Here is a 12,783-nt window from a genome sequence, read left to right on the forward strand (position 1 = left end):
AACATATTTGTGGCGACTTGTTCGAAGACGCATCCCTTGGAAACGTCATTACGAACTATGAGCAAGTCTTCCTCGTCCTTGGGGTCGTCACGCCAATAGACATAGTGATTTCCGGTTCCTAGCTTAACAAAGAGCCTTTGAAACTGTGGAGGATCATAAAAGAACCGCCATCGCCAGTGCCGCAAATAGTCACCGGGCTTTTATTCTCGACGTTTTTTTGTTGCCACGCAGCTTCCCCAAAGTTTCCTTTTTTTCCTCTTCCATATTCTGTAGATAAAAAAAAGCAATAATTCTAACCTCGACCAAATTTATTTCAAAATAAAATATTTGTTTTGACAGCAGCCATCAGCTGTTTTGTTTAGGTACATTAATTTGAGCGCTGAATGTTTCGAAAGGTTTGTTTGTTTAGTTCAACTTTGAATTGCTACTAGTTTTCGAGAGGTTTTATATAAAACTTGTAGTTTACGAAAACTTATGGTTTACTAAAAATGTATGGGAAAACTTAAGTTTTTGATGTACGTAGGTTTTCGGCTAAAACCGATAATTTCGGGAAAACCGGGTTTAGGACTTGTTGTGAGAAGCCTGTTAGTGTAATTTTCGACTTGATAGGTAATGGATAGTAATTTTTACATTTCGTAATACAAGTTAAATTTTAAATCAAATTTAAACTGAAGTTTATTTTTAATTTCAAAGCACAAATGTTAAATCTGTCATTAGTATGACAGTTTAGAATTGTAAACAAATTTTGTATTCATAAGCTACGTATTAACTATATTGGTGAATGCGTATTTAATTTGTATTCCAAATAAATTAGAGACAAAATATCAGTTCCATTTTGTCCCTTTGATTTCTCCGTTCAATATCGCGAAATCGATAATTCAAACCTGTCGCAAAAACGCCAATTCAAAGCCGAGCGTTTAAACCTGAAGCTTAAATAAATAAGGTGGCGCAACAGCTCGTAGAGAACCAGTGGTGGAATCGGCTAAGGTTATTTCTTATTAATGACAATCAAAGTTTGACCTACGGAAGGTGGTAGTCAAATTGACGGCTAAGAAGTTGTCACGACAAAAATATGATAGTCACTTTCTAACAAATATGTTATTTCTAAATAGAGCTACCAGACGCTTACACAAACGACTGAAAAAATTTCTACCTTTTTTTTGTAAAAACAAACATTTTTGCGATCGACAAAGTTTTTGACGTTCGGAAAAAAACAAGAAAAGGTAGAATGTTATTTAAGAACAACCAATTTAATACTCTTATTTCATAGAAACCACTTTAAAATGTCAAAATGACAATGATAAAGTTTGACAGTTCTAATCGGAATACAATACATCAAATTGAATTGAGTTTAATCATTTTACACAGACGGAAAGCCTGGTGGTTCTCAGTTTGATTAGCCGATTCCACCCTAGGACCTAGTGACTTACAATTTTAAACCATTTATGTATCTGTTCAAGTAATTAAAGGAATAGAGGGGTTCAAAAATGTTTATGCTAAGTTTCGGCAACGGCAGAAACAAAAGAAACATTCCAAAATATAAAAAAAAAACAGCGTACATTCTCATTCCTAAGAAACCTTCTTACTTTGGTTTAAAAATTACCTTCTGGACCGTTCAATACAAATTACTATTAAGAGTTTATCTTTATAAATATGCTTGAAAAGAATTTTTAAACAAATAGTAAATGGTATGCCTGAGGGTTCAGTTTGGTTTCCTAATCTTTTTTCTTATATTCCTTGGCTCACCTTACTCTTTTATAGCTCGATTTCGTATTTGTTATTCGTTATTAGATCCACATATTCCGGCTTTTGAAATCTTAAACTTAACCGTAGTCTTTAATATGCTCCTTAAATTTGGATCAAGGCAACACTGTTTTTCTTACAAAGCATGGTTAAATAATAAATTTGTGATAAGAAAGCTAAAACTAAAGCTACGTTCACACGATTGAAATATTAGTCGAACTGTCAAAGGTATTTCAATAGCATCCAATTAGGTGACAACTGCCAAATTTCTTTCAAGTAAAAGATGACAGTTTATATGTTTGATTGAGTTTATCCACATTTTTGAAAATTTTTTGGTAGAAAATCGACTGACAATTGCCGACAACTTTTTGTCTTCCAAATATAAATTGTGTGAGACATATAAGAAGACAGTTTTATTGACAGATGACAGAAAATATGAATATTTATTTTAGAAATGAAAACATTTAAAAAAATATAACAAATGAAACAGTACTGAAGCAGGCAATGACAACTGTCTGCAAAGTTTGTTATGCGACCAATACTTTTTACCTTTTAATTTTGTCCGAGCGTTCTTATTTCTTTCCATTTTCGTAGTTAAAAAAAATAGGAAGTGGTGTGCCTGAGGGTTCCGTTTGGTTTCCGAATCTCTTTTCTTAGACTCCTTGGCTATCACCTAGCTCTTTTATAGACCTAATTTTATATTCGTTGTTCGTTATGCGATCCACATATTCCGGCTTTTGGAATGTGAAACTTAACAAAAGTCTTTAATATACTCATAAAATTTTAATCATGGCAACACTGTTGAATTATGAAATTGTATGTGGGTAGATATTTATGCTTTTTGATTTTCTTACAAACATAGTTAAATAATAAATTTGTGATAAGCAAGCCACAACTAAAGCTACGTTTACACGATTGGAATATAAGTCGAACTGTCAAAGGCCTTTCAATAGCATCCAATTAGGTGGCAATTGCTAAATTTCTTTCAAGTAAAAGAGGATCGTTTATACGTTTGGTTGATTTTATCCACATATTTTATAATTTTTTTGGTAAAAAATCGACTGACAATCGCCGACAGCTTTTTGTCCTCCAAATAAAAGTTGTCTGTTTAAACGATTGGAAGTCTTTATAAAACAAAAACTTTGTAGACCTATAAGAAGATAGTTTTATTGACAGATGACAGAAAATATGAACTTTTAAAAAAGTGCAAAAATGAAACTGAAATGAAGGAGGCAATGACAACTGTCTGCAATGTTTGTTCATGCTATCAATACTTATCAACTTTTTCTTTTGCCAGTCAAAGCTTTCTTATTTCTTTCCATTTTCGTAGTTTTTAAATTTATTCAAATCCTGTAAGCCTTTGTTATTGTTTCCTGCTCAAAAACTTTCAAATTCAAAATTAGATAATGTTGTTGGCAGAAACATTCTCCAATATCCAGTTAGTGGAAATTCGTCCACGATTGATTGCCAATTTTTGTTTGTCACTTTGGACAGATGATTTTGATGAAAATTGGCAATATTGGAAGATCTTCTAATAGTGTACATATACTTAGCTTAAGTTGACACATTGAGCAGGTCTTGAACTGTTGCTAGGCAAGTAATGGCTGAAACCCAAAAACGCTCCAGCTTTGGCTTCGTCTGCGTTAAGTTGGTCCTGCTTCGAGGTTGCTTTGAATGACAATTCCAATATGACATTTCTAAATTAGTACTTCTATCATCAGCAGCTGTTATTTTTCTCAATATAAAAAATATGAGTTTTTAAATCGAAAAAAATTAATTTATCGCGGAAGTAGCTATACTATAATATCCAATGGGAATCCCTCCAACAGCAAATGTATTTTGTTTGTTGACTTGTTTACAGCTGTTGAGATGTCAGACAAAGCAAATGTTCAGCAATTTTGAACTAGAGCTTCAGTTTAAAGTCACATTACGTTATTTCCTTACGATTATCAAATGAAACGTAAGGTAGAAGCTTTATTGTGCTAGCATGCATTGAATTCCTATGGCTGAACTCGTAAATGTCAGGAGAAGCTGAATCTAAAGACTGTTTGTGTTTCAGCCATTAAAGAGATTGGTAGATTGTTTAAGGGTGTAAACACAAGACTTACATGGTTATTTCATTTCATAAAATTTATGTTAATACAAAAATTTATGATACTTAAAAAATCTTCCGCCAATTTCTTCGCTGTCAGAACTTTTACTGATACAAATGTTTATGTCTGACATTAAATGGGTCGTAAATTCAGCAAATAATAATTTTTAATTTGAGTTACGAGTACACTCTCTGGCAATCGATTGCAAGGATAAGTTACACAGTTTTAATGTTTATAAATAAGGTTTTGTTGGTAAAATTGCAAAACAGGAAAAAGAACTACGTGCGTAATATTGGTCAGTTAAAATCTTTTTCTATTAGATACACATTTGAGAAATGACTTAAACCTTAAAAACGTTCAACTTTCAACCCTGCCCGAGTTGACTTTAGACAAAATTTATTTCTGACAATCTGTCAATTTAATGACGTTTCAGTTCTTGTTTTCGAGGCACTGTTCACAATTAATTCTTTTAAGGCGAATCATTTTGACGTTTCATAATTTAATTGCGCTTTTATATCATGTTTAAAAAGTGTGAGGCAAACATCTTATATTTTTTTTTATAATGGGTGAGAGTGAGATATAATGACAAAACCACATAATGAGTAGCCTTTGAGGACTTAAGGGGCCTAGCTTTATACCAACCATAATTAACTTTTAGTTGAAGTAGAAATAATCCCTGCGATTCATTCATTTGTGATTGAGTAACGTTAAGTTTGCATTATAATTCGTTTTGGTCTCATTTATTCCTTGCAAGAGACTTCAAAAACCCACACAAAAAGGTATATAAATTTAAAAAATAATTAAGTTGAGAAAAATAACCATTTAAACAAATTGTATGTTGTTTGGATTACGATATTCATTAATAGAAATATTAATTGTTTTAATAAAAATTTCTCTTATAGACAACAACTACACCTAAAGTCACTTATGCAAATTGCCGAGAAATTCTCCCAAATAAACTGCAAGTCAAATGGGAACTTCAAGGTGATTATCTTCAAGTCGAACTGTTTGGGCGAATTCGAGAAGATCAATATATGGCTTTTGGTCTATCCGGAGCAAATGGTCGCGCCCAAATGTCCATGGGCGATGTTGTAGTTGCATTTTATGATACCAATGCACGGGTCTTCCGGGCTGAAGATTACTATCTGTCAGATTTATCGCAATGTGATGGACAACATGGGGCGTGTCCTGATGAAAGAATCGGTGGTAGAAACGATGTTGTTGTTTGTAAGTTTGATTTTCTTATACTTAACAAAATCAGTGGATAGAAAATATTAATTATCTTCAAATTTATAGTAAGCGGAGATCGTAAGAACGGTGTGACAAGCATTCGATATAAACGACTTTTGCAAACAAATGAGCCAATAAATGATTTAGCCATTCCTACCGACCGCGAGGTGTCAGTGATTGCTGCTATTGGTACATTGAATAACCGCAAGGAGGCCAATGCACACTCACATACCGGAACTGATCACAATGTTGAAGACATCCGAATTAATTTTGCGTCTAGAGTGAGTTTGACGAATGGAAAAACCTTTTAAATCAATCTGATTTTTTTTTCTGTAATTTAAGAACGATCATTCGTGCAAGACATCACTGCATCAAGTGAAGGATGAAACCGGTCCAACTCCATGGCCTACAAGAAAAATCGAAAATGAAAGTACGTTTAGTGCTAGAATCGGTCCGACAGGTGGCAAACGTGGATATTCTCCCATCACTGGTAATCCATCATGGGGCATTGCATGGTATTTGAATGATTTGCTTATTCCCGAGATCACTGTGGAGAGGGGCAAAACTTACACATTTTATGTGGAAGGTGGTGATGATCCAGCTAATCCTGCAAGGTTTGTATATAGATATCTTTGATAGATGACTTTTTCTAGATTATGACTATATTTCTTTGACAGATATCATCCATTTTATATAACTGATTCCCCGGAAGGTGGAATCGGACAGAAGACTGGAATCGAATTGCGTCAACAGAATCCTTACGCTGGTGTTGAGTTTGATGATGATGGAAATCCTATACCAACAGCAGGTTTGTATAGTTTCAAATGTGTTATGTATTTTTTCGACTGCTGCAAAAAAATGTACATCAAATCTTATTCTGACAGTACATACGTTTTTCCGAAGCATTTTGCTATTTTATGAACGTCATTTGCGTCATTACTGAATTACATGATGTTTCCGAACGCATTTTTACGGCGACTTTACAGGTTTTATGGAAACGGGAAACAATGACGGTTAAACTTTCGTCTTCAGCAAATAGTAAAGTTGAGAAAATGCATAAAACAATTATTTGACGTGTCTAACAAGTGACTTTTTGGATTTCAAACTTTAACAACAAAGCTTCCCAAATAAACGTACCTGTCTTTATATTATATGTACCATTAGCCGGTGTTTACACTAGACATTTTTAAGGCGTTCCATTTTGACGTTTCACTTAGTGTAAACGTGAACCAAAAATTAACCGCCTCAAAAGAGTCTAATGGGAACGTCGTCTTATATTGCACAATAAAATGTTATTAAAGTCATTTTGAAACCTTGTTGTTCCCATGTGAAATCGAATTTTCAGAGCTATATCTCGAAGTCAGTATTGACGTAAAAACAAAAATATTTTCCATTAAAAAAATAACTTGTTTGGTTTTTCCTTTAGCTGGCCGTTATTGTGAATGGCAACATCAGACTGTAGATAAATCCGCCGAAATCGAAACATTTGAAGAATATATGAAAACACTTGTTCTTGAGTGTGAAGAAGGAGAACCTGGCTACCTCAATTGGACAGTTCCAGCCGATGCCCCAGATTTACTCTACTATCAGGTAAATATTATTTTTTTTCTATAAAAGTCGAAATTATTATGGGAGCTCAAAGAAGTAATGTGTCAGGTAAACTTGTAATGTCGTTTTTCCTTTTTGGTTTGCAGCAGATCATGTAATTGTTGAAAAATCTGTATTTTTGTTGTCCTAGATATCGCACTTCTAGAATGAAAGAGACCCTAAAATAGGATCTCTAATGGCTGAATCACAAACACGCTTCAGCTTCGGCTTCGTCTGCGTTACGGTAGACCTGTTTGGAGGTTGCTTTGATGACATTTCTATTATTTCATCCCTCCAAAAATGTTTTGTTTGTTGACATTTTTTTTACAGCTGTTGCGCTGTCAGACAAAGCAAATGTTCAGATAATTGAACTAAAGCTTCCGTTTGGAGTCACATTACGTTACATTACGTTCTTTTCCTTACGATTGTCCAACAAAACGTGATGTGGAAGCTCCACTGTGTAGCATGCATTGAACTCCTATAGCTGAACTCGTAAACGTCAGGTGAAGCCGAAGCTGAAGCGTGTTCGTGATTCATCTATAAAGCTCTGTTGCAAAAAAGGTACTGAAATATGAATTAAGGCCCAACAATAATAGGCATAAGCAGACATAAGCTTATGTCAAAAACCCAACGAAAATTTACTTAAGTTTGTGAAATTACTGCGTGAAAAAATTAAAAATTAACTGAACGAAACGGAGCTAGTGTTATTCTAACTTCGTTTTCGTGTGGTAGAGCTGTCAAAATGTCAGTTAATTTTTTCAAATTGTATTAGTATTAGTGCAAGAGGTGTAAATCTGCGAAAAATCCAGATTTGTAGATTTGATCTTAAATCAGAAATGAATCAATTTATTTTTCCCCGAGGAATAGAAACGTCACACCATGCCATAAAATTGTGGGTGGAGTAGTGTTGTTCTTGTGTTCTTGATGTGAAGAAGCCCGCAAAATTCCTGAAATATGTTTGATTCAAAATTCCTTTCCTGGTCGGAATGCAGTTCTAATGGAACGCCGAATCTGCTCACCCAGTTTAAGACAATTTGGTCTGTTTTGGCTTCTTGATTTGAAATGGCGTATGCTTCAGGCCAATGGACCGTCTACGTCTACTGCAATCATTTCGAAGGGTGCTCCGCCATTATACTGCTGCATTTGGCTCGGGTTCTTTTTGTTCTGGCCTTTGGTGGCAGCACAGGTATCGCATTTTCGGCACCACTTCTCGACATCTTCCCTTGCATGTAGCCAGTAAGATCGTTGTCGAATCTTTTCTAGCGTCTTGCTTACTCCTAGAAGGCCTCCCGAAACTCCACTATTCATCTCTCGCAGAGCGTCCATAACCTTCATAAGACTTTCCATCTGCTGATTCCCATTTAAGTCGAAGGACACCCTCTTGGACATGAAACGAGTCCAACTGTCCCCAATATGCCTTCAGAGTCGGTTTTTTCTGGTGTTCCTTCCAAGCGAGGATGGGTTCAATATCTGAGTCTTCTTGTTGAGCCTTCCCCAACTCGTCGTTGCTCCAGCCATAAATGGGATCGTCCCTGGTTCGTTGGACAATACTTACAGTCTTGCTTATATGGTCTGCTCTTGTTGTCATGTTTCGTTTGATAAACCTGGAAGTCGTTCCAGCTTTTGCCCTCTAATGTTGGTTCTTATTCGTTTTCCCGGGTGGGAAACAACTTCCGAAGCAACGTTGTTGGTGTTACTTTGACCAGTTGAATTACTTCAGTTTCCACAGTGTTGACATGAGGTTTCTCTTCGCAGTAGTCTGCACTATCGCTGTAGATGCCTAGTCTTATTGCAGTTCCAGCATCGTACTGGTGTACCTCGCTGACTCCTTTCCATAGTAGCTTTCTGACAAGAGTATTATTGGACTTCTAATTTTCTTACGCGATGCACATTTTGGGAAGCTTGTTCTGCAGCTTCCATCGTCAAAGCAAAAGCCAATGCTTCTTGAAGTGTTTGCTTTCTGGCAGTTCGGATAGCCCTTTGGAGATTCATATCGCCCACAGCTTTCACAAAGTTCAACAGCAAGTTGATTTATTATCTTGTTACCAGCTGTTGGATATGCCAGGTGAACCAATCACTCGATATCTGCCTAAAGCTGCAACAGAGTTTCACCTCTTTTCTCTGTCCTATTGTTAAGCTGAACTCGGAAGACTTCTGTCATGTGGCTATCCCCAAACCACTGTTTGAGTTCGATTGCGTTTACCAGAACTGTGAAGTCACCACTCTTCTGTGCTGGGATGTTTTGTAGCAGTTCAGCAGCAGATTCTCTTAAAGCAAGCGTAAGAGCAGTGTATTTTTCGTGATCGTCCCAGCCGTTTCTTAACGCTGCTTCGTCAAACTGTTTTTTGTAGATTGACCACGAAATCTGAGCATCAAAGCTTCTCTCTTCCTTGAGCACTCACCAGAAGGTTCTCGAGCTTTCATCTTTTGCACTTTTTCTAGTTCATTTGTGATGGTTTTGATTTTTTAAGCCGCGTTTGCTTAGTTCGGCCTCAGAGACAGTTAAGTCTTTCAAAACTTTATTAATTTTTTTTTGATTTTAAACTTCACACAAAATAGTTCAATCACTGCTCACTGTTCTTATTCTCAATAAGTTTTAATCACACTTCTGACCCCAATGTAATATTGGATTGGTCCAACAATTAAAACTTATTGACACTTTTTCAACTGTCTCCACGCACCTGAGTGCTCAGGTGGCCTGAGTCACGGTCTTCCTCTAATGCGCCGTCCCTCTAGATTTTATTCAAAGACCTTCTGGGCTGGAGCGTTGATGTCCATTCGCTCTACATGACCCAGCCACCTAAGCCGTTGGACTTTAATTCTGCTAACTAGGTCAGTGTCCTGTACAACCCGTACAGTTCGTCGTTATATCTTCTCCTACATTCTACATCTATGCGTACGGGACCAATAACCACCCGAAGAATTTTTCTCTCGAAGCCGTTGTCTGTGTTTATAGCGGTGCCTAGGTAGACAGAGTCATCAACTACCTCAAAGTAATAGCTGTCCATGGTGACGTTTTTTCCAACACGTCGTTGTTCAATGTCCTTTTTGGATGACAGCATATACTTGGTCTTGCCCTCATTGACCACTAAACCCATCTTCTTCGCTTCCGTCGCAATGCTCAAAAACGCTCCACTGACATCACGCTTTGATCTTCCAATTATGTCAATATCATCTGCGTATCCGAGTAATTGGATGGATCTTTGGAAGATTGTGCCTCTAGTGTTGACGGTTGAGTTTTGCACAATTCTTTCCAGAACGATGTTGAAGAAGTCGCATGACAGTGCATCGCCTTGTCTAAAACCTTTTTTGACATCAAATGCATCGGTAAGATCTTTTCCGACCTTGATAGAGCAGCGTGCATTCTCCATCGTCATTCTGCACAAACAGATTAGTTTGACAGGGATGCTAAAACTAGACATTGCTCTGTAGAGCTCTTCCCTATAGATGCTGTCATACGCGGCTTTAAAATCGATAAAGGGATGGTGGGTATCGATTTGAAGTTCCTGGGTTTTTTCCAAGATCTACCGTAATGTGAATATTAGGTCGATAGTGGACTTTCCAGGTCTGAAGCCACACTGATAAAGACCAATCAGGTTGTTGACGAACGGCTTCAGCTTCAAAAGTTCATATAATACGGCAGAGAGGATCTTATCTGCAATGTTGAGGAGACTGATGCCTCTGTAGTTCAATTTAGAGGGTCTCCTTTTTTATGTATCGGACAAAGTATGCTGAGATTCCACTCATCGTGCATGCACCATATTTTGCAGATGAGTTGGTGCCTGCTCCCTACCAAGTCATCGCCTGCTGCTTTAAATAGTTCTGAAGCGATGCCGTCAGCTCCAGCAGCTTTGTTTGATCTCAGTTTCTAAGTCTGGTAGGAGAAATTGTTGATCTGCTCCGCCTAGGTTGAATGGTTCTATCTCCCTAACAGCGGAATTAGGTTCGTCATCGCCGTAATATAATTTGGAGAAGTGGTTTTTCCATATTTTCAACATAGACTGCGGTTCTACAACGATGTTGCCCTGATCGTCCTAACAGGCATCGGTTCGTGGCTTGTACAATTTGGGAGGTTTTTTTTACCTTTTGGTAAAACTTACGAACCTCATTCCTGTTGTGACATCCCCCTATCTATTCGATTGCGCGCTTCTCATGCTCTCTTTTTTCCATCTAAGTAGCCGGTGTTTCTCTCTCCCCTTGTGCTCGTAGAGCTTGAGAGCACCTCTGGTCCTTCTGTACAGCGCCGTTTTGTATGCCTGTTGTTTCGCTACGTGCGCTAGCCGGCATTCGTCGTCAAACCAGGGTTTTCGCTGTTGTGACCTTGTGAAACCTGGCACTTCAGAGGCATCATCGCGGCAAGGCAAATTTGCCACTGGTTTTCAAAGCTTAATACAGGCAGCATAGCACTCCTTAAGAAATTATTAGAGACTCGATCGGAAAAGGACATGGCAATCTCTTGCGATTGGAACCGTCTAACGTCGATCAACTCCTACTCTCACCTCCCCGCGGTGAACATTGGGTGCCTAGTACTTCAACTGGAGATTGGGTTCTAACCCCAGTGGACAGTTCTTGGTGGCAGCAAACGAGAGAGGGGGGAGAGGTGTTTCCACTAAGTCAACTCATCAGCGGACGAATTCTCGAGATGGAATCAACGGTTGCGTCTACAGTTCCAGTAAGGTTAGTGAACGCCTTATAGGGCTTCTTCGACAAATTCGGAGCCCAGGCGTTAGGCTCCCCGTCCTTGGAGTTATACTAAGGATCTGGCCCTCCAGGTTGTGGGTTGTACCGTCGGGGTGGCATCCTGGCCACGTAAAAAATACCTTAGTTGCGAAGCACCAAACTTTAAGTTCACCTTCCCTATTTTCCTAAAGCTTGCAGTGTGCCTTAGATATATTAAGTTTATTAGTAACCCCTAGAGTGCTTGTTAATATAAAAAAATCAGGAGAAACTTGTTTTTTTGACAGAACTAGATGAAAAATAAATTGATTTATTTAACCCATGGAAAATCCCATAAAATGAAATTAATGTTGCCAAACCGGGATAGACACAAACGGAATTATAAGATACGGGATTTTCAGCTGTCATGCAAAAGGTTTTGGGTTCGATCCCTGCCTTTGCCACCTACATTTTTTTTTTCACGGGTACTGCCTCTGGCGAGGAATTGACAATTTCTCCAAGAGTAACTCTTGTCGTGTCAGATTCGGCATATAAACTGTAGGTCCCCTCCATCCCTGCCATTACTCGCACACAGGAATGGTTGAGAGTTGTAAGTCACTAGGCCCTGGTTCTTCATGGACTGTTGCGCCACCTAATTTATTTATTTTATTTAATCTTGAATTTAACTTTAATATCTCAATAATAAAATAAATAGACTACAATTAACCTTTTTTCATCTTTTCCCGAACTTTTTTAGTGCTTTACCCACAATAACCTTGGATGGAAGATAAACGTCGTCGATGCAGGCTATTCAACTGCACACACTCTAAACACTCCATCGACATTAGGTTCTCTAATTCTTTCAACACTTCTTAGCCTGGCTGCGATAAATATCTTTTTAGCCATTAGGCCCGCCTGATAGTCATTCAAATTCAAAATAAAAAACCAAACAACCATCGAATTGAAATTTGTAATTTTTGAACGAAAATTAGTATCTAAAAAAATTTAAATAAATTTAAAAATAAAACTTTTTAACTCACGCATGACAGCCATATCAAATTAATTAATTCATATCAGTTAGAAAATTTCAAATACAAACAAAAATAATTATCAATTTTGGAATTAAACAAAAATTAAAGAAACCATCATATCCCAAAAAACAAACAAAAATAGATGTAAATTTAAAAAAAAAAACAAAAAATATTCTCTTGGAGCTATTTAAATAAAATAAAATAAAAATCCAATCAAACTATAGCTAGATAGAAATTTGTTCAATAAATTATAATTTAAGATTTAGCAAATACAAAAATACAAAAATATAAAAACAAAAATTAAACTAAATTAACAAAGAAGCTAACAACATTTCAATTTATCGTTCATTAATTCAAATTTCGATTTGATGATAAACAATTAAAACATAAAACAATTAGCCAGGCTATATCACCTTAAAACATATCTTTGAACGTTCGGTGGA

The 12,783-nt window shown here is 36.9% G+C and overlaps 1 protein-coding gene across 2 annotated transcripts in view; it reads left to right on the top strand.

Annotated features, from left to right (window-relative positions):
• Positions 1 to 12,480, top strand: part of LOC129940447 (protein Skeletor, isoforms B/C) — a 169,096-nt gene extending 156,616 nt beyond the window's left edge. For both annotated transcript variants that reach the window (XM_056048793.1, XM_056048794.1), the window contains 6 exons: positions 4,739 to 5,063; positions 5,133 to 5,347; positions 5,409 to 5,680; positions 5,744 to 5,874; positions 6,493 to 6,656; positions 12,067 to 12,480. In XM_056048793.1, the coding sequence (XP_055904768.1) occupies positions 4,739 to 5,063; positions 5,133 to 5,347; positions 5,409 to 5,680; positions 5,744 to 5,874; positions 6,493 to 6,656; positions 12,067 to 12,228 (1,269 nt within the window). In that variant the 3' untranslated portion in view covers positions 12,229 to 12,480. The remainder of the gene's footprint in view (positions 1 to 4,738; positions 5,064 to 5,132; positions 5,348 to 5,408; positions 5,681 to 5,743; positions 5,875 to 6,492; positions 6,657 to 12,066) is intronic.
• The last annotated feature ends 303 nt before the right edge of the window (positions 12,481 to 12,783 follow it).

The sequence above is a fragment of the Eupeodes corollae genome, chromosome 1 (genome assembly GCF_945859685.1).
Source record: "Eupeodes corollae chromosome 1, idEupCoro1.1, whole genome shotgun sequence".
NCBI lineage: Eukaryota > Metazoa > Arthropoda > Insecta > Diptera > Syrphidae > Eupeodes > Eupeodes corollae.